Below are 20,214 nucleotides of genomic sequence, written 5' to 3'. Positions count from 1 at the left end.
CCCTATAACCACTACCCTACTGTAGCCTCGAGCTTTATTATAATACATTTAAATTGGGGTTTTAGTCCCCTCCCCAGAGAATGGCTGCCTAAACAGTTTCGACAAACACCATTTAAGATAAAAAATTCCTCTGGCAGGCAGAATCTCTTACATGACTGGCTGCAACCTTAGTCAGAAACTGCCCCAGCTATGACCTATAACCTATCCAAACACAAAAAGAAAAAACAATCCTGACCTGGAGTGCAGCTGCCACCTCTGGGCCTGTCAGCTGTCCCATCTCAAGAATGTACTTTTGCTTGCTTAAGACTCTGGCTCTGAATTCTTTCTTGGCAGAGCTCAAGAGAAGCCAGGGAATGGGACTCCTGTTAACACAACTACTTACTGTGTAACTCAGTTTGTATGAGATGTTAGAATACATATAATAGGGGCACCTAGATGACCTAGTCAGTTAAGGATCTGCCTTTGGCTCAGGTCATGATCCCGGGGTCCTGGGATTGAGCCCCTCATTAGGCTCCCTGATCAGTTGGGAGCGTGTTTCTCCCTCTCTTCCTCACTTGTGTTCTCTCACTTGCTCTGCTCTCTCTCTCAAATAAATAAATCTTAAAAAAAAAAAAAAAAAAGAAGAAGGACGATGCCTGGGTGGCTTAGCGGTTGAGCATCTGCCTTCGGCTCAGGGCGTGATCCCAGGATTCTGGGATTGAGTCTCACATTGGGCTCCCTGCGAGGAGCCTGCTTCTCCCTCTGCCTATGACTCTGTCTTCTCTCTGTGTCTCTCATGAATAAATAAATAAAATCTTTAAAAAAATAATAAAAAGAAAACCAAATATAGGAAGAATTTTATTCTAGGAATGCAAAGATAATAAGAGCCATTCAATGATCTGAACAGATGAAGAAAAGACATGTAAGAAAAAAACAGCCACTGACAATTTAAAGATTTATTTATTTTAGAGGGGGGGAGGGAGACAGAATCCTTGAATAGGCTTCCTACTGAAAGCACACCTCAATATGGGGCTCAATCCTAGAACCGAGATCATGACCTGAACTGAAATCAAGATCTGTTGCTCAAATGACTGACACACCCAGGTGTCTCTCCACTGACAATTTTTTAAAAAATTACTAAACTAGAGATAGGGACCCTGGGTGGCTCAGCCAGTTAAGCATCTGACTTCAGCTCAGGTGATGATCTCAGGGTTCTGGGGATCGAGCCCTGCTTCACATTCCCTGCTCAGTGAAGAGTCTGCTTCTCCACCTCCCTCTGCCCCTTCCCCTGCTTGTGCTCTCTCGCTCGCTATCTCTTTCACAAATAAGTAAATAAAATCTTTTAAAAATTTAAAAAATAAACTAGAAATAGACAAGGAAGAGTATCTACAAAATAATCCACAGCATTTCTTTATTTTTATTTTTAAAAGATTTTTTTTTACTTATTTATTCATGAGAGACAGAAGAGAGAGAGGCAGAGGGAGAAACAGGCCCCATGCAGGGAGCCCGATGTGGGACTCGATCCCAGGTCTCCAGGATCAGGCCCTGGGCTGAAGGCAGCGCTAAACCGCTGCACCACCGGGGCTGCCCTCAAATAAATTCTTAGGGATCCCTGGGTGGCGCAGCGGTTTAGCGCCTGCCTTTGGCCCAGGGCGCAATCCTGGAGACCCGGGATCGAATCCCACGTCGGGCTCCCGGTGCATGGAGCCTGCTTCTCCCTCTGCCTATGTCTCTGCCTCTCTCTCTCTCTCTGTGACTATCATAAATAAAAAATTTAAAAAAATAAAAAATAAAAATAAATTCTTAAAAAAATAAGTAATTAAAAAAATATTATTATAGCAGAAGGATACAAATCATAACCCATCAAATTGAGAGAGACAATAGGGTACACAAGATCTGGGAGCCTCCCAAACCAGATGCTTCCATTGTCTTATCCCTTTGGAGTCAGCACACATTACTCATCCAGCATATCTACGAGTGACAATATGTAAGATACTGCCAACCACAGAAGCTCACCTGAGCTTCAATGTCTATAGTTTTTATTAGAATTTCATTAAGTAAGCATGACTGATCTAATATCCCTGGTTATGTGACTCAACCTCCAGCACCTTTACCATCTCAGAGTTTTGAGCTGGTTATCACCAGGCTCAAAGCCCAACCTTTTAATCATATGGTTGGTTTTTCTGGCATAAATAGCCTCACCCTGAGTCACCTCACTGGGATAACTAGCTACAAGACCCACCATAAATAACAAAGACACTCCTGTACTCAAGACATTCCAACAATTTAGAGGCTACTTCCCAGGAACTGGGAACAAAGGCCAGTCAAATTATTTATTACAAAATAACTAGCATTCCAAATATGTGACTATTCTCTAAAATGAGTAAAGACAAACTTCTCAGTTTTAAAATTGGCCTCTGTAATATATAAAGATGGTGAATCACTATGTTGTACACCTGAAACCAATGTAACATTGTGTATCCACTATACTGCAATTTAAAATTAAAGTAAATTAAAAAATGGCCAATGAATATATAAAAATGTGATCAACCATGTTAGTAATGAGAACAGTGCATATGGAGACCACAATGAGATGATGTTTAAACCCAAAAGATGGTCAAACAGCAAGACTGAAAATACTAGTATTGGAAAGCTTATGAATCAACAGGCAGTTTTATAGATTGCTGATGACAGAGTAAGGTGGTACAAAAGCAATTTGGCTTTTCCTTCTAGATAAAAATCTACTTTATGTCAAAAATTATACTTCGAGGTATATACCCTAGACTAGACAAAATGCAAAATGTCACAATGACTAGAAGACGTATAAGACTTTACAGAACTTCACTTCTTGTAACAGCTCAAATGCAGAAACAAATGTCCAACAGTATGAGAATGGATGCATGAACTATGTTGCATTTATGTAATGAAATTCATATTAATGAACCAAACCTACATGCAAGATGGATGAATCACGGACTTGTACTGAATGAAGAGCAAGCCTCAGAAGACCATATTATAATATCCTTATTATAAACTTACAAACTGGAAAAACTAAAGAGTGTACTCATTATGGTAAGAGTATATCCATATACATGTGATAAAATTATACCAGTCAAGGGAATAATACATTACTAATTTGTGAACAGTAGTTGTAAAGTTTGGGAGGGTTACACGGAGGGACTAGGAAGACAGAACAAGGATAGAGCCTTTTCCATTTTCAAACAAATATGACTTTTAGTAAACAAAACTATAAAGAAAAGCTGAGACTAATCACTTTTTCTAAATCAGGGTATCATATGAGAAAATAAAAGGATGATATACTCATTGTTGCTAAAGATGGAGAAAAAACCTGGCACACTGTGCACATAAACATTAGATAATGGAACATTATTGGGGCGTTTGGTGAAACTAAACCAAAACCTTTAAAATATGCATTTAATCTGGCCAACTTTTATCCATTAAAAAAGGAAAAATATCCATAAAATATAATTCAGTTTAAAAATACATTTCAAAACATTACAGAACTTAAAGTGACTTTTATCTGCTTTTATTGATAAGTATATAATGATAGTGATGAAAAAACTGAAAACTCCATTTAATATCAAATGTAAATACATATAAATAATGTATATATGTATGTATATGTTTATATATATAAAGTTAACAATTGTTTCTCCCATTAAGAAAGTATACATTCAAATAATAATAGCTACCTTCTGCCAAGTACCTACCTATCATGGATATAATATTTATGTCCATAAATAAATAAATAAATAAAGGACATTCCAACTCTAGTGTTGGACTAGTGTTTAGGGGTGCCAGGCTGGTTCAGTTGGTAGAGGATGTGACCTTGATCTCAGAGTCATGAGTTCAAGCCCCGCCTTGGGTGTGGAATCTACTGAAAAATTTTTTTTGCAAACCTATGTGTATTGTGTATTTGGGAATAAAGGCCTTTGGGAGGTAACTGGGTTTAGATGAGGTCCTGAAGGTAGGGCCCTCAGCAGTATCTATGAGGTAGATACCAAACTAATTGGGAAAACTGAGAATTACAGAACTTAGTACTTTACACCAAGTCACACATATGTAGCACAACAGACATAAAAAGCTAGGACTAGCTTTGTGCAGTAACAGTGTCATAGCAAATGGGCTTTATCCAAAGCACGATTATTACTAACTGAAAAAGCTAGAACTAGTATGATTTCATGCGTGTGCAAACGTGTGAACACTGGCTAACACACACACAGACATTCTAAGTATTTATGATACGATTTTAACACTTCATGGATGTACTGATGGCACGTATACAGGCGATCATTTTGCTATTCTCTCAACTTTCTGTATGCTTAAAATTCAGCTTTTACAAAAAGCAGGGAAATACAGGCACCTGCATGGCTCAGTTTTTGGCCGTCTGCCTTTAGCTCAGGTCGTGATCCTTCAGTACTAGGATCCAGTCCCGCATCAGGCTCCCCGCATGATGCCTGCTTCTCCCTCTGCCTATGTCTCTCTGCCCCTGTGTCTCTCTCGTGAAGAAATAAGATCTTTTTTTAAAAAGCCGGGAAATATGACACCCCAATATACACACCCAAACATCTCCCTGCAGCTCCTCCGGTTCCAACCCCACGCACCTCTCCCGCGAACAGTGGGCTGCTCCCTACCCTTGCACTACGCTCTAGCATCCATTCACAACCCCCCAGACACCTATTTTCACGGGGATTACGGACCCTTCAGATGCCCAAACCCGAATCCCAGAAACCCCAGATGCCTAACCCCCAATCCTTGCCTCACCGACCAGACCCCGACTGGCCCCTCGGTCAGCGGCTCTCCCAATGCCTCTGTCTACGGCCTGGGGCGCGACCCGGAGCCCACCTGTCGCTGTCAGTAGGAAGAGTCTCTTGTCCTAAACACTGATGCCACCCCAAGCTTCTGCCAAGGCCCCCAACCACACCGAAGCCGCCTGAAACAATCATCCCATCCCCTAAGAATATCCAGCACAAACCGAACCTCAAGTCCCGGGATTTCCACTTGCGCAACTCTAAAAGCCGCTCGTACAAACCTAACGTAACTTCCACCGCCAATCTGTGACCTTACGCCGTGGGAACCCAAGCTTCGGTACGCCACTTCCGCTTCCGTTCACCTGGTTCGCTGACCCCTGTAGCCGATTCAGTGGTTCTTTGGAGTGAGTGATCAACACACAAACCCTCATTCTGACGCTGGTTAGAATTATCGCGGGGCTACGCCACCGCACTGATTTCGTAACGTTGCGGTGGGAGCCGCCATTGTGAACTGTGTGCCGCCATCTTGGATCATGGGCCGTACGGGGAGCGAAGTGGCCACCCTAGGCGACCGGAGTCGGCCAGCCAGAACTGAAAGGTGCAAATCCAGCTCATCCTTTCTCTTCAAGACTTCTCAACTCCGGTTCTTCCACCTCGGCAGCGACCGTCAGTGCTATGGTGCATGTTTAGTAGGACTTCAGCGCTCTCGCTTACTGAGCTGACCAGAGCGCTAAGCCAATCACAGACCAGGCCTGAGACGGAAATGGTTGAGCCCGCTGTCTCGTCGCCCTTAGGAAGCCACTCGGAGGGCGCGGCCATATTGGGAAAGTCTGGGTCCGTACAGCGAAGGGCGGACCTGGGGCAGGGAACTGGGGGTGGCGAGGATATCTGTGGCACATTTGAGAAATCCAGCGTTAGGAGACTAGAATTGGATTTGAAGGAGCAGAGGCGTCATCAGGAGAGTTCTCTGGACGTGTGCTTCATAATCGAAACGGCTGTGGACCAGACGCTGACAAACGCGATCCACGCCAAAAGAATTAGTCTTGTATCCCGTATCCCAAGATAAACTGGGGGACATTACAGAAGGCTCCTGTGTATCCTCGTTAGTCACAGCCCGTCCGGTCATTTGTTTTTGTGAATATTGTGTAAGTAATGATCCTAGCTGCATTATTTTTAAAAATTTTGTTCATTTATTCATAAGAGACACAGAGAGGCAGAGACACAGGCTCCATGCTGGGAGCCCGACGTGAGACTCATCCGGTATCCCCAGGATCAGGCCCTGGGCCGAAGGAAGACGCTCAACCGCTAAGCGGTCCCCCTAGTTTGCATTATTTAATCATTTTCCCCACTGGTTGGTTGTACCATCTCTATCCTAAGTCAAGTGTCCGCTCTCTGCATGGCTCTGATTTCCGACGTTCTGTACCACTGGTCTCTTGCTTATCTTGTGCTGGCACTATGTTTTAGCAATGGGAGCTTTCTAAGTCTTACAGTCCTATTAAAGCAAGGCCTCCTGCCATATATATATATATATTTTTTTTTTCTACAAGCCTCTCTTTGTTCTTTAGCCCCCACCCCTTATGTTTAGGGCCCTTATATTTAATTTTTTAAAGATTTTATTTATTCATTCATGAGATAGGCAGAGACATAGGCAGAGGGAGAAGCAGTCTCCTCATGGGGAGCTTGATGCAGGACTCCATCCCAGGACTCGGATCAGGACCCGAGCCAAAGGCAGATGTTCAACTTCTGAGGCACCCAAGTACCCCGCTGCATCCAATTTAATAGTCACCCTAATAAACTAAAAATTCTGATTCCCCAAATTATTTCTATCCAACTTTATTTCCATGCTTCTCTCAATTATTTCAAAGAAAAATACCACAAAGCATCAAAATATTAACACTTATGCAGTACTATATTTATTTGATTGCTTTCTACATGAAGCTGAAAGCCACTACATGACTAAGATGTATATAATGACAGTATTGTTTGAATATCATGAGAGACTCCACATACTAAGGGGAAAGAGTGTCCCACACAGTAAAGAAAGCATCGAACCCTAAAGAATAGAGCTCAGAGATTTGGGTTAGAGTCTAGGACTAGTCAGATCTATCTGCAAATCTGTTTGACTATCAGCTGTATCTCCTTATTTTGTGATCTAATTGTGTCTCCCTTCTCACATTTCTCTTCCAGCCCTGTCACAGGACCCACTGGCTCATCTGTCCTAGGGAGACTTCTGTAGAGTAACAACACAGGCTCCATAAAGAGCTGTGAGGATCACAGACAGTATTGCTGAGCTCTTGTAAAACCCTCTCACACTAGCCTCAGTCAACACCACGGCCCTCCTCTCATCCAGTAGTGAGAACACTACTGGGATCAGAGACTCCAGAATATGAGACAGAGTAACACAGCCAAGTCATGAGTCAGATTGGATCTGGGTGAATTAGTGTTTCCTTCTGGAAAGTTGACACATGCTTCTGATATATCACATCCCAGCAACTCCCAGCCCTGCTCCAGGATCAAAATGAAATGTGCGATATAACCTATGCTTTGTGAGACCAGGAAAGTAAGGATGATAAGGAATAAGTAAAAAATCACTGGGTATTGACACTGTACCAGCCAGTGCTCTCAGGGTTTTAAATGAAGTGATTTCATTCAACCTCCAATAACCCAATTAACTAATTATTATTCTCATTTGGCAGATAACAACAATGAAACCCAGAGAGTACAAATGTCTTGCTTAAAGTTACAAAACTAGTTAGTGGCAGATGTGGGAATTGACCCCTTCAATCCATGTCCTAGGATCCTGTCATCCACTTTGTTTTGCCATGAACGAAAAGTTCCTGCAACAGAACCCAAAATGTGCCATTAGGTTTACTTTTTCTCCCAGGTGCTTGTGCTTTGTGGGGTTTCTTTTTCTTTCTTTTTTTTTTTTTTTTTCTAAAGATTTTACTTATTCATGAGAGACACACAGAGAGAGGCAAAGATAACAGGCAGAGGGAGAAGCAGGCTCCCTGAAGGGAGCCCAATGTGGGACTTGATCCCTGGACCCGGGATTACGCCCTGAGCTGAAGGCAGATGCCCAACCGCTGGGCCACCCAGGTGTCCCTGTGGGGTTTCTTTATGAAAAAAAAAAATTTTAATGCAAGTAGGAGTGAAAGGGAAAAATTCAATTAATATATGTGCCCTAAAGGCAACATCAGTCAAATATAAATATGAAAATTAAAATAAATGGAACTGTGAGGGACAAGTTCATTGCTCATGACTTAGGCACAGTCAGAGTTGCGAGTTGGAGCCAGTGAAGTTTGAGAAAGCTCCTGGCTTCAAGAGCTCTGGAAATAATCCTTGGGTCTGATTTAGAGATGACCGATGAGGAAGAATGGAATTGGAAGAACCTAGGGCAGCCTGGGTGGCTCAGCAGTTTGGTACCGCCTTTGGCTCAGGGTGTGATCCCGGGGACCCGGGATCAAGTCCCATGTTGGGCTCCCTGCATGGAGCCTGCTTCTCCCTCTGCCTCTCTCTCTCGAATAAATAAAATCTTTTTTTAAAAAAAGGAAGAACCTATTCACATCAAGGGGAACATAGTGAGATATGAGAGGAAAAGCGCATAGGAAGATAGAAATACAAATCAAGGAAAAGTGATATTAGAAGAGCTACCAATTTCTATATTTCTAACCCGCTTGCCAACAAGTGGCTCACAGTCCATTCAGAGAAAATACCAACAGGTACAGTTTTGTGATGACCTTCTGTATGTCCGGCTTTAGGGCCCTCAGGTAAATTTACACTGAATGTTCAGTGTCAAAGAATATTCTTATCCTATTTTACATGGATAGAAAATAAGACAGAATTTAACTTTGCCAAGGTCCCTCAATCCCAGTAATTGGTGAGCAAGGTCTGATGACCTGAGATACATACTGTTTCATTATTTGTAAATATTTGGGAGAAGATTAATTTACTGGAACACTGTAAAAGCAGGTGTCTAGATATCCATGTCTAGATTCAGACTATCTCTGTGCTACACACACACACACACACACACACACACACACACGTCATTCAGATCCATCCCCCAAACCTCCAAAACAACAACACAAGATGAAATTGGGAGGTCAGTATGGAGTCATACTGAGATGGGATGAATTTGATGACAAGCTGCCAGTTGTGTGTCTATCTTGCTGCAAAGTACTGGCTCGAGAATCAAGTAGAGGGAGCAATGACTACTACTTGCTAGAGATTTCCTGTGTGCAGGCAATGCCACACTCTTTAACATTCAGTCACCCTACTTAGTGTGAGGAGTGACAGTGTTCCTACCTCTGGCTCACAGGTTAAGAAGCTGAGACACACTGTCAGGGGCTCCCAATCCCTCAGTTTGTAGGAGGCAGAGTCAGGAATTTAAAAATATCTGTTCTGGCCCCAAAGGCTGGACTCTTACTCAGTATTGCTTTTAAATGGTGCCTTTTGGGGGCACAAGGGTGGCTCAGTTTGAGTGTCTGCCTTTGGCTAAGGTCGTGATCCTGAGGTCCTGGGATTGAGTCCCACATCAGGCTCCCTGTGCCTGCTTCTCCCTCTGCCTATGTCTCTGCCTCTCTCTCTGTGTGTCTCTCATGAATAAATTTTTTAATGAAATAAAAAAATAAATGGTGCCTTTCAGTGATGAAGAAAAGCATATACTATCACAAATCCCAGCAGGACCCACAACCATCCATTTCTCCAGCTTCATTCCAAATCCTGAAATCTGTCTGTGAGGACTATCATGGAGTAGCTTGAGTCTCTGTATGTATGTGTAGAGAACAGGGGCCACGACTAGAGTCTGAACGTTTACCCTGAAATCTTGACATCAAACTTATCAACTGCTCGGAGTCCAGTTCTCAGTGGTCTGAGCCAATGAAACACCTCGTCTGCACTCTTATGGGGATAAAGGGAGGACTACAATCGTCTCCTCTCTGGCTGGCTTTGGCTTCAGCAATGGCCAGCCCCCATCCAGCTTCATACCCATGACCATCCCCTGCCTGCTGTGGGGTCTCCACTGTTATGCTCCCCAATTACTCCATCAGCCCAGAAAGGAGTCCAGAGCTGAGGTAAAGCTGCACTGAGACCCCGAAGGGGAAACCTCTGTTCTGTCCAGTTCTGCACCTGCCCTCTCCCTTTGAACACTCCCCCCTCCAACAAACTTTATGAGTCATAATGAAACACTCACCAGGACTGCTAGTGAAACTGGCAGCAAGTCTGTGGCCACCAAAATATATGTTAAGTAGAACCAAAGCAGTTACATGTCATAAGATTCCCTGAGTTCACCTCCCTCGATGGGCTGCAATTACCCTGCCACCCACAAGGTGTTGACACCTTCTGCAAAGGGACTGTGGTGCTGTTAATGGTAGTCCCAAGACAAGTCAGCATCAGCAGTTCCTGGGGGTTACTAAGACACAAACTAATTAGCAGGTGCAGCTGTAGGAAACTTTGCTGAGTTGACCCAGTGAACCCTGTGTCTAAGGGAGCACAGGACACACAGATCTGTGCTGAGAAAGGTCCTACTGGGGTCTGCAAAGTGAATCTTAATCTCCAAGTTCCGCTCCCACTCAAGGGTCATGGTGTTGAGATGTGTCACATTCACAGTAGACACTAAGTTTTGATGTTTCATTGTTAAGGGTGTGATCTTTGTTGATGTCTGAGTCATCCAGACAAATGCTATCCTAACCTTCTTGCAGGAGCCCTGGCCCTTGCTGCCTGTCCCACACCCCTCTCAGGCCATTTCCAAATTTGTCTTCTTGAATTGTCCAGGGGCCAAGGTAGCACAGTAAACAAGTGACTCCACTTGCCTTTTTTTTTTTTTTTTTAAAGCTTCTGTCTTTTTTTTTTTTTAATTTATTTATGATAGTCACACACACAGAGAGAGAGAGGCAGAGACACAGGCAGAGGGAGAAGCAGGCTCCATGCACCGGGAGCCCGACGTGGGATTCGATCCCGGGTCTCCAGGATCGCGCCCTGGGCCAAAGGCAGGCGCGCTAAACCGCTGCGCCACCCAGGGATCCCCCCCCTTTTTTTTTTTTTTTTAAGATTTTAAAATGTATTCATTGAGAGTGAGTGAGAAGGGGGAGGGGCAGAGGAAGAGGGAGGAGCAAACATCATGCTGAGTAGGATGCTGGACATGGGGCTTGGTCCCAGGACCCCAGCACCATGACCTGAGCCGAAGGCAGACACCCAACTGACTGAGACACCCAGGCAGCCCTCCACTTGGCATTTCTGAAGGTGCTTCCACCCTAATCCTTGAATCCCTGCTATGAGTAATAATGCCATTCACACGGTCCCACTTCCTTTCCTTCCATTGCCCAGGATTAACTGCAGATTTTTCTTTTTTTTAATTAAAGATTTATTTATTTATTCATGATAGACATAGACAGAGAGAGAGAGGCAGAGACACAGGAGGAGGGAGAAGCAGGCTCCATGCAGGGAGCCCGACGCGGGGCTCAATCCGGGGACTCCAGGATCGCGCCGTGGGCCAACAAGCGCTAAACCGCTGAGCCACCCAGGGATCCCCCCTAACTGCAGGTTTTTCTTGATGTTTCTTTTTATACTTTATGTGTACTTGCTCTTCCACTGATAAGTCAGTTTAGATATTTACCTCCCTCCCTAAACTAAAATGATGAGAGCAAGATTCTTACACAAATTTTTATCTTCTTTCCCCAATTCTCTCCCAAATTTTTGTTTTACAATTTCTATGTGATCATTGTTTTAGCATTTTAGGCTCTGAGACTAAAATTCCCACAATCTGCCAAAGCTCTTATAGCTCTGCTTAGAGGAATTCAATGCTTAATCTCAGTTCTTGTTTACCTGTTCATCTCTTGTGGGTAAAATTCACATTTCAGGAACTTCTTTGAGAAGTTCATAGGAATTATACTCCATCAGTTTTTAAAAGATTTTATTTATTTATTCATGAAAGACAGAGACATAGACAGAGGGAGAAGCAGGCTCCCTGATGCAGCACTCGATCCAGGACTCCAGGATCACGCCCTGAGCCAAAGGCAGATGCTCAACCACTGAGCCACCCAGGTGCCCCATCCATCAGTTCTTGTATGTTCAACAGTGTTTGACTGCATCTCAGAACTTAAAAGACTTATTTGAGGTAAAGGTTATCTTTGTGACATTAAGCCCTCACATTTAATAACCAATCTACCTCTTCCTTTATTTTGGTTATCTTGAAAATTTTTTAATAAAGTGGTACAAACCTTTCAAATTCTATAATTTTTATTGTGAATACTTTTCAAAAATGTTCTGATTATTGCCTAGCACTCAACTGAAGCTGCATATTGATCAAGTATCCAGAGATGATTCTCTTACTATTCTACATGGTTGTCTGTGGATCTTCCTGTCATTCCACATAGGCAATTATATCATCTGCAAATAATGACACGTTTTTCCTTGGTTCCCAATTTTAAGTTCTTTCATTTTTATTATTGTCATACTGTGCTAGTTAAGATCTCCAGGAATGTTCTGGAGAAAAGTTGCAGCAGACCTCACTGCTGGACAACTAGGGAACATCTCTAAAATTTTATCATTAGATGTGATATTCACTGCCCAGCTTTGGTAGCTAGTATCTATTAAGTTGAAGATGTATTTATGTCTGTTTTGCTAAGCAGTTATCTTTTTCATAAATAAATGTTGATTTTTATCTGTATTTTGAATGCCAGAGTTCTTGCAATGATACTTTTTTGAATATATTTTTATTGATGTAAAAATTCACATAATATAAAATTAGCATTTCAAAGTATACAATCCAGTGACATTTATTACATTCACAATATTATGCAATTATCACCTCCACCTAGTTTCAAAATATTTTCATCATTCTAAAAAAACAAACAAACCCATAACCATTACTCAGTCTCTGTGTCCTCTTCTCAGGCCCTGGTAGCCACCAATTTGCCTTCTATCTCTAAAGATTTACCTATTCTGCACATTTCATATAAACAGGAATATGAAATGTGATCTTTTGTGTCTGGCTTCTTTCACTTATCATTTTTTGAGGCTTATAACATTTAACGACACTTCACTTGTACACACACACACACACCACATTTTGTTTATCCATTCATTCACTGACAGACACTTGGATTATTTTCACCTTTTGGTTATTGTGAACAGTGCTGCTGTGAACATTTCATGTACAAGTACTGAAGTACCTGCTTTCAATTTTGTTGAAAATATAGCTGGGAGTGGAATTCCAGGGTCAATGATAATCCTATGTTTAAGTTTTTAGAGGAACTGCCAAATTGTTTTCCAAGGCAACTGAACCACTTTCCATTCAAGCTATGTTCAAGAATTCAAATTTCTGAAATGTTATTTTTTAAAAAAGATTTTATTTATTTGAGAGAGCAAGCACATGAGAGAGAGAGAGGCAGAGGGAGAGAGAGGTAGAGGGAAAAGTAGACTCCCCACTGAGTAGGGAGCCCAATTTCGGGCTCAATCCCAGGGCCCCAGGATCATGACCTGAGCCAAAAGCAGACATTCAACTGACTGATTACCCAGGCACCATAAAATGTTATTTTTTATATTGGTAAATATTGGGCATTTTAGGAAATGCTAACAGAGAAAATGTTTCTAGTTCCCAGGATACGTTTTCATAATAAATTCAAAGTTCCTGCATTATACAGCACTTGCAATAAATATACATGGTTGCACACATGAACTCAAGTCTTTTCTCCCCTCTCATCTCATATGTTGCTTATTTTTTAGTACTTCATGTAAACCTTTTATCACTTTTGCATATTTAAGAAATAAGGAGGTTTCAAGGAGTGATGGATCATCACACTTGGCAGAAACATTACAAAAGACAGTAAAAATAAGGAGAGCAAACTTACGCAGTCTAATTCTTTAGAATTCTTATTGAGTCAAATTATCTATTACAAGACATTCTGATTTATTTATTTATTTTTTAACTTTTATTTATTTATGATAGTCACAGAGAGAGAGAGAGAGAGAGAGAGAGAGAGAGGCAGAGACACAGGCAGAGGGAGAAGCAGGCTCCATGCACCGGGAGCCCGATGCGGGATTCGATCCCGGGTCTCCAGGATTGCGCCCTGGGCCAAAGGCAGGCGCCAAACTGCTGTGCCACCCAGGGATCCCGACATTCTGATTTATAAGGAAATAGAACATTCCTGTTTACGTGAAATTTTATTACCTAATATTCTATGTCTATGTTGAGAATTTATTAAACCCTAAAAATTATATTCCTTCATGTAATTCCAAAAAGTAATAAAGTCAAATACATAAAGTCCATGTTATATAGTGTAGTCCACAATATAACCCCTACATACCCTTATCACTATTCAACTTATTCTTATTTTTTCATATATTCAAATGGCATCATATTTGCAGTGAAAGTATTTAATATTTATAGTAGAATATTCTCTGGAATCCTTTCTAAAACACTTATGTTAAGCCCTTACAAAATAATTTCATTCTATACATATTTTTTTCTATACATAGTTTTGAATTTAACTAATTACCCAAATCTAAAATGCCATCAAACATAGAAAAGTAGTAACAACTAAATGATGACATTCCATCAAATATAACATGCGTCACAATTGAAGATACAGTCAGATGTAAAGAAACAAATCCAGAAATACAAAGATAAAACACAATCATTGATGCTTTTGCCACATTTATTGCTGTGTAGAGCTTATGATGTTTAATGATATCCAATCCTCCATAGAAAGCATTTTTAGTGACCATAATCACAGTATTTCTATAATATACAGTATGATTCCTTAAGGATTTCATAACTTAACTGAACCTGGAAATTGTTCCCAGAGAATAGGATTTCTCTGCTACATGAGTTAGAGAGCAATTAGAAAGATCTGCACTAACTTCTACTTCCAGACTTCTTCTCAGCCTGCTCCTACCTACAGGTCCTGGATCTGAGCCTTGGCCTCCCTCCATAACCCTGCCCCCACAGCCCACATTTTTCTATCCTGGCCAATTTTCCTGCCTAATGGGCTTTTGTGCAATTCAGAGGGTCTTTCTTCCTCATAAACTGACACTTTTTTATTTATGTAGCCTTCAGTCAATGGGAGATTTTTGTAATAAGAAACCAAGTACCTTCCTTCAGTCCTGAACAAGTTTTCCTTTGATTCCAACTCAAAGTTTTATGTACTTTCTAGTTTACTACTCACTAAATGTGTGAATATGACTTCACCCTCCTTACTATTCTACATTCTTAAAGTCCTGGTTTTGCTTTACATTTCAGAAAATGTGAAATTTAGATCTGTTCAATAAAATACAAAATTATTTTAAAAAGCTCTGAATTGTAAACAAAGCATTTTTTGTAAATAAAGCATTTTAGATAATCACTGCAATTAATGACATTTCTTTCTTGGTATGCAAAGAATTTTGGGGCCAAAGGATTTATCTATTATATGAGTTTGCAGAAAATTAGTGGCTTTGACATCCAGATGAAGGCTTTTACTACATTTTAATACATGAATAGAGTTTTCCTCCTACATGAGTTTGCTGATGTAAGGAAGATATGCATTAACTAGAAAGACCATACGATATTCATAGCATCTGTAGGATCTTTCTCCTGTACAAGATGGTAAAAGAGTTTTTACTTTCTAGAGAATGCTATCATCATCACAACATTCCTAAAATTTTTATGTACAACAAGATGTGATTTTTCTTGGCTTTTCTGCACTCACTGCATCTGCAAGGTCCCTCCCCCAAATGAACACCCTAATGTATAAAAATGTGATTTGAAAAGAATGTTTTCCCTCTTTCACTACATCCACAAGTGTTGCCTCTTAAATACATAGCCTCTGAAATTCAAATGAAATTTTTGACAATCACTGCATCTCTGTTTCTCTCTTTTGGTAAGATCCCTTGTGGTATACTGGGAAGAGTCTTCAGATGAAAGGCTTACAACATTCATTTCCTATAGAAGTTCCATAAAGTTCTAGTATAATCACAGCATTCATGGCATTTCTATTCTATATGAGTTCTCTGAACATATAGGACTAACCAAAAACTATTTCTCACATTTCTATAGTCATTGCACAGAGAATTTTCCTCTATGCTGAGTTTGCTGATGATTAAGAAGAGCTGACTTCCGAAAGAAGGCTTTTTGACATTCATTGCATCCATAGGGCCTTTCTCCTGTGTGAGTTCTCCGGTGACCAATGAGAGTTGACAAAGTAGCAAATGCTTTCTTACAATCACAGCACTCATATGGTTTCTCTCCTGTATGAATTCTCTGATGTACAGTGAGATAGGATTTAGCTGTGAAGGCTTTATCACATATACTACATTTGAAAGGCTTCTCACCTGTATGGGTTCTCTGGTGTATAATGAGAGTTGACTTACAGGACAAAACCTTTCCACATTCACTGCATCCGTGAGATTTCACTCTTGCGTGACAATTTTGCAAATGGTTAGTGAGACCTGACTTCTGGATGAAAGCCTGTTGGCATTCGTTGCATCCATATGGTCTCTCTCCTGTGTGAATTCTCTGATGAATCATAAGATGTGCCTTAGTGGAGAAGGCTTTCTCACAGTCCAAACATTCATAGGGCTTCTCTCCTGTATGAATTCTTTGATGGACAATAAGATGTGCCTTTGATGTGAAAGCTTTGTCACACACACTGCATTTGAAGGGCTTCTCACCTGTATGGGTTCTCTGATGTATAATGAGAGTGGACTTAGAGGACAAAATCTTCCCACATTCACTGCATCCATGAGATTTCCCTACTGCATGCTGAGTTTTCTTATGATTAGTGAGATCTGACTTCTGGATGAAGGCTTGTTGACACTGACTGCATCCGTATGGTCTCTCTCCTGTATGAATTCGCTGATGAATCATGAGTTGAGCCTTTTTTGAGAAGGCTTTCTCACAATCCGAGCATTCATATGGTTTCTCTCCTGTGTGAGTTCTCTGATGCACAGTGAGATGTGTCTGAATCATGAAGGCTTTATCACATATTCTGCATCTGAAAGGTCTCTCTCCCGAATGAGTTCTCTGATGTAAAGTGAGTTTTGACTTCCAAGGAAAAGCTTTCCCACATTTACTGCATCCATAGGATTTCCCTTCTCTATGACGAGTTTTCTGATGATAGATGAGTGCTGATTTTGTAATGAATGCTTTTTGACATTGACTGCATCCGTATGGTCTCTCTCCTGTATGAATTCGCTGATGGATTATGAGCTGGGCCTTTTTTGAGAAGGCTTTCTCACAATCTGAGCATTCATATGGTTTCTCTCCTGTGTGAGTTCTCTGATGTACAGTCAGATGTGTCTGAACCATGAAGGCTTTATCACATATTCTACATCTGAAAGGTCTCTCTCCCGAATGAGTTCTCTGATGTAAAGTGAGTTTTGACTTCCAAGGAAAAGCTTTCCCACATTTACTGCATTCATAGGACTTCCCTTCTCTATGATGAGTTTTCTGATGACAGATGAGTGCTGACTTTGTAATGAAGGGTTTTTGACATTGATTGCATCCAAATGGTCTCTCTCCTGTGTGAGTCTGTTGATGAATAGTTACCTTTAACTTGCTGGGAAAGGCTGTCCTACAATCACAGCATTCATGGGATTTCTTTCCTGCATGAGTTCTCTGACACATGGTCATGAGGGGTTCATAAGCATTCACCGCACATTCATTGGATCCACATGGTTTCTTACCTAAAGCATTTGAGCAATAATTAGTGAGCCTTGTCATTCGAATGAAAGCCAGTGTACCTGCTACAGAATGAGCAGGATACTAAGGAAAAGTCTAGAAAAATATTTGTTTCTATTTACTATAAAAAACACTAATGAGACAATCAGTAAAATTTGAGTAAGCTCTGTAGATTGGGTAATAGTTCTGTATCAATGTCAATATTCTGATTTTGATGATTTTTAAAACTATTTTGGGTATATGAAAAATTGTTTCTATGAAATACACACCTAAGTATTTAGGAATAAAGAGTTCAGAAAAACACTATGTACATGTGTATATGTGTAAATGGAATAACAGGTGGAAAGAATGTGATAAAGCAAATGTGGTAAAATATTACCACCTAGGGAAATCTAAAGAATGTGTAAAATATTTGTGTATAATTTTGAGGTTTCTAAATCTAAACTATTCAGAAATAAACATTTTCAAAAGGAGAAAAATATAAAGGACATTTATGTAAGGATATATAGGAGTATTACTTATAACAGCTCGAATGTTGAAGGGACAAATTGTTTTATGTTCACACAATGGCACTCTGCACAGTACTCTGCTACTCTGACTGTAAAAATTAACTGAGCTGTATCCTTATATCTGTATATTTTTGTGTGTGTATGTTATACTTCAAAAATATTTTTACATAAAAAAGTAAGCATAAATTTAGGCAGGAGTCAATAAATGCTCACATGTAGAAGGATCCTGGAAGGAATCTGGATATTATTAATAGTAACAGGATGCCATTTAAGAGAGAGAGAACATGTCCTGATTTTTACCTTAAGAATGTCATCCTATGTATCAGTTATCACACTAACAAGGTCTCAAGTATTGTGACACAAATACTATTTTTAGGATTGTGGACTGTACTTGTGAAAATTGGCAAAGACCTGCTATGGTATATAGCATTTTTCCTGAATTATACTTTAGATCTTTCCCTCTATCTTCCAACTCAGAAGACTGTTCTTTCCATATGATGGCTTATCTTTTGCGCCCAGATAATTATTAGAGACTGATGTCTTTATAAATCCAGATGTTTCTAAAGTTTTTGTGTTCATGAATTTTGGGGGTGAGAGGATACAAAAATTGACTTCTATTACTTACTTTTGAAAAATAACAATAAATAAGACCCAAAGATCTGGCTATCACGTGGAGAAAATAAAGAAGCAAAAGTAAAGAAGTGAGGGATGCCTGGGTGGCTCAGCAGTTGAGTGCCTGCCTTCGGCTCAGGGTGTGATCCCGGTCTGGCAATCGAGTCCCACATCAGCAGGCAAGGAACCTGCCTCTCCCTCTATGTCTCTGCCTTTCCCTGTGTGTCTCTCATGAACAAATAAATAAAATCTTTAAAAAAAGAGTAAAGAAGCCAGAATATTTTTCAAGAAAACTATAATAACTTTGGCAAGAGACAATGGATATTGGGGCTTGGGTGAAAAAATAGTTACAGAAAGGAGTAGGGGATCTCCTGATTCAATAAGGAGAAAATACAGACTACATTCGTTAATGGACAGGATTTGTGGTATAAGTGAGAAGAGGAACCAGAGTGACATGAAATTTGAAGTAGTTATCAGATTTCCAGGTGCAGAAATGAAATATCTAGGTGAATATGTGTAGATAAAAGGAGGTCTGGCCTGGAGACAGAAATTTGGGGCTTATCAGCATACAAATAGTATTCTTAAGGCCATGAAAATGAATGAAACCACACTAGGAACAAATGATAGAAATAGGCAAGGATGAAACTTCATGCTCTCTTGCTCTGGAGATTTTTGAAGATGCCCAGAGAATGGAGAAAGTCCATCCATCAGGTGCAAACAATGACCAAAGAAAGATGCCAACGTAAGTCTTGAACAAATATCTGGGGGAGGCAGGTTAGAATGAAGAATCCTCAGCTTCTCACTTAAATATAAGCTTGGTTATCCTCTATTACTGATTCTTCTCTAATTCTTGATGCAACAATAAACTTTCCCAAAGCTCTTATATCATATTTAGAGAACACCGCTGTGGTCAACATTCCTACTTTCTAGCTTGTTTTGATGCATTTTCACACAGCCCACAGAAGTCCAAAAACCTGATCTCAGGATAAAAGGCTTCTATGAGGGATCCGTGGGTGGCGCAGCGGTTTAGCACCTGCCTTTGGCCCAGGGCGCGATCCTGGAGACCCGGGATCGAATCCCACGTCGGGCTCCCAGTGCATGGAGCCTGCTTCTCCCTCTGCCTATGTCTCTGCCTCTCTCTCTCTCTCTCTCTCTGTGTGACTATCATAAATTAAAAAAAAAAAGGCTTCTATGATAACAGAAGAATTGTTATATCACTTGATCAGATTAAAGGGGTGAAAACAAGAGTTGTAGAGATAACAGGAAGGGACGTTGCCAGAGAGGAATCAGAAGAGGATAAGAAGGTCTGGAAGCTGCACAGAAAACATTTTACTGGACCTGAATCAATCCAAAGAGAGAAAATGAGGTGCATCACCCTTGAAACACCAAGCAAATGAGAGCATCAGTAAAGATTTAGGTATCTGTAATGACCTTTAAAGTTTGGGCCTTGTTAAAACACAGCTGGAAGAGGTCATCCCTTCATGGCCAACTATGTTACTTTCAAATCTTACATCTTTCTGTTCTCAGTTGTTCACTTACCTGAAAAGCACTGACAATGCATTTCATCTTCTACGCTCCATGGCTTTTCTCCCTGCTTGAAATTAAGGATCATTTCTGGCTTGGTAGCTGGAGAGCCTGTTCATGGGAAATGACAAAGACTTGGACACTTATAACTGGACTTATG

At 40.7% G+C, this 20,214-nt stretch overlaps 2 protein-coding genes across 14 annotated transcripts in view; both read right to left on the bottom strand.

Moving 5' to 3' along the window:
* Positions 1–20,091, bottom strand: part of LOC106558983 (zinc finger protein 268-like) — a 28,641-nt gene extending 8,550 nt beyond the window's left edge. The window contains exon 1 of one of the 7 annotated variants that reach the window (XM_038527940.1): positions 20,070–20,091. The gene's annotated coding sequence lies outside the window, so the exon portion shown is untranslated. Of the gene's footprint in view, positions 1–4,980; positions 5,217–20,069 lie in introns of those variants that run through there. The other 6 variants (XM_038527937.1, XM_038527936.1, XM_038527942.1 and 3 more) reach the window with 6 other exon arrangements.
* Positions 12,330–20,214, bottom strand: part of LOC102155960 (zinc finger protein 577-like) — a 40,727-nt gene continuing 32,842 nt past the window's right edge. For all 7 annotated transcript variants that reach the window (XM_038527954.1, XM_038527950.1, XM_038527952.1 and 4 more), the window contains 2 exons: positions 20,070–20,165; positions 12,330–17,414 (listed from right to left, as the gene is read on the bottom strand). In XM_038527954.1, coding sequence (XP_038383882.1) covers positions 15,787–17,414; positions 20,070–20,165 — 1,724 coding nt within the window. In that variant the 3' untranslated portion in view covers positions 12,330–15,786. The remainder of the gene's footprint in view (positions 17,415–20,069; positions 20,166–20,214) is intronic.

Source organism: Canis lupus, chromosome 1 (genome assembly GCF_011100685.1).
Source record: "Canis lupus familiaris isolate Mischka breed German Shepherd chromosome 1, alternate assembly UU_Cfam_GSD_1.0, whole genome shotgun sequence".
Lineage (NCBI taxonomy): Eukaryota > Metazoa > Chordata > Mammalia > Carnivora > Canidae > Canis > Canis lupus.
This window is presented reverse-complemented; position numbering and strand designations above follow the sequence as displayed.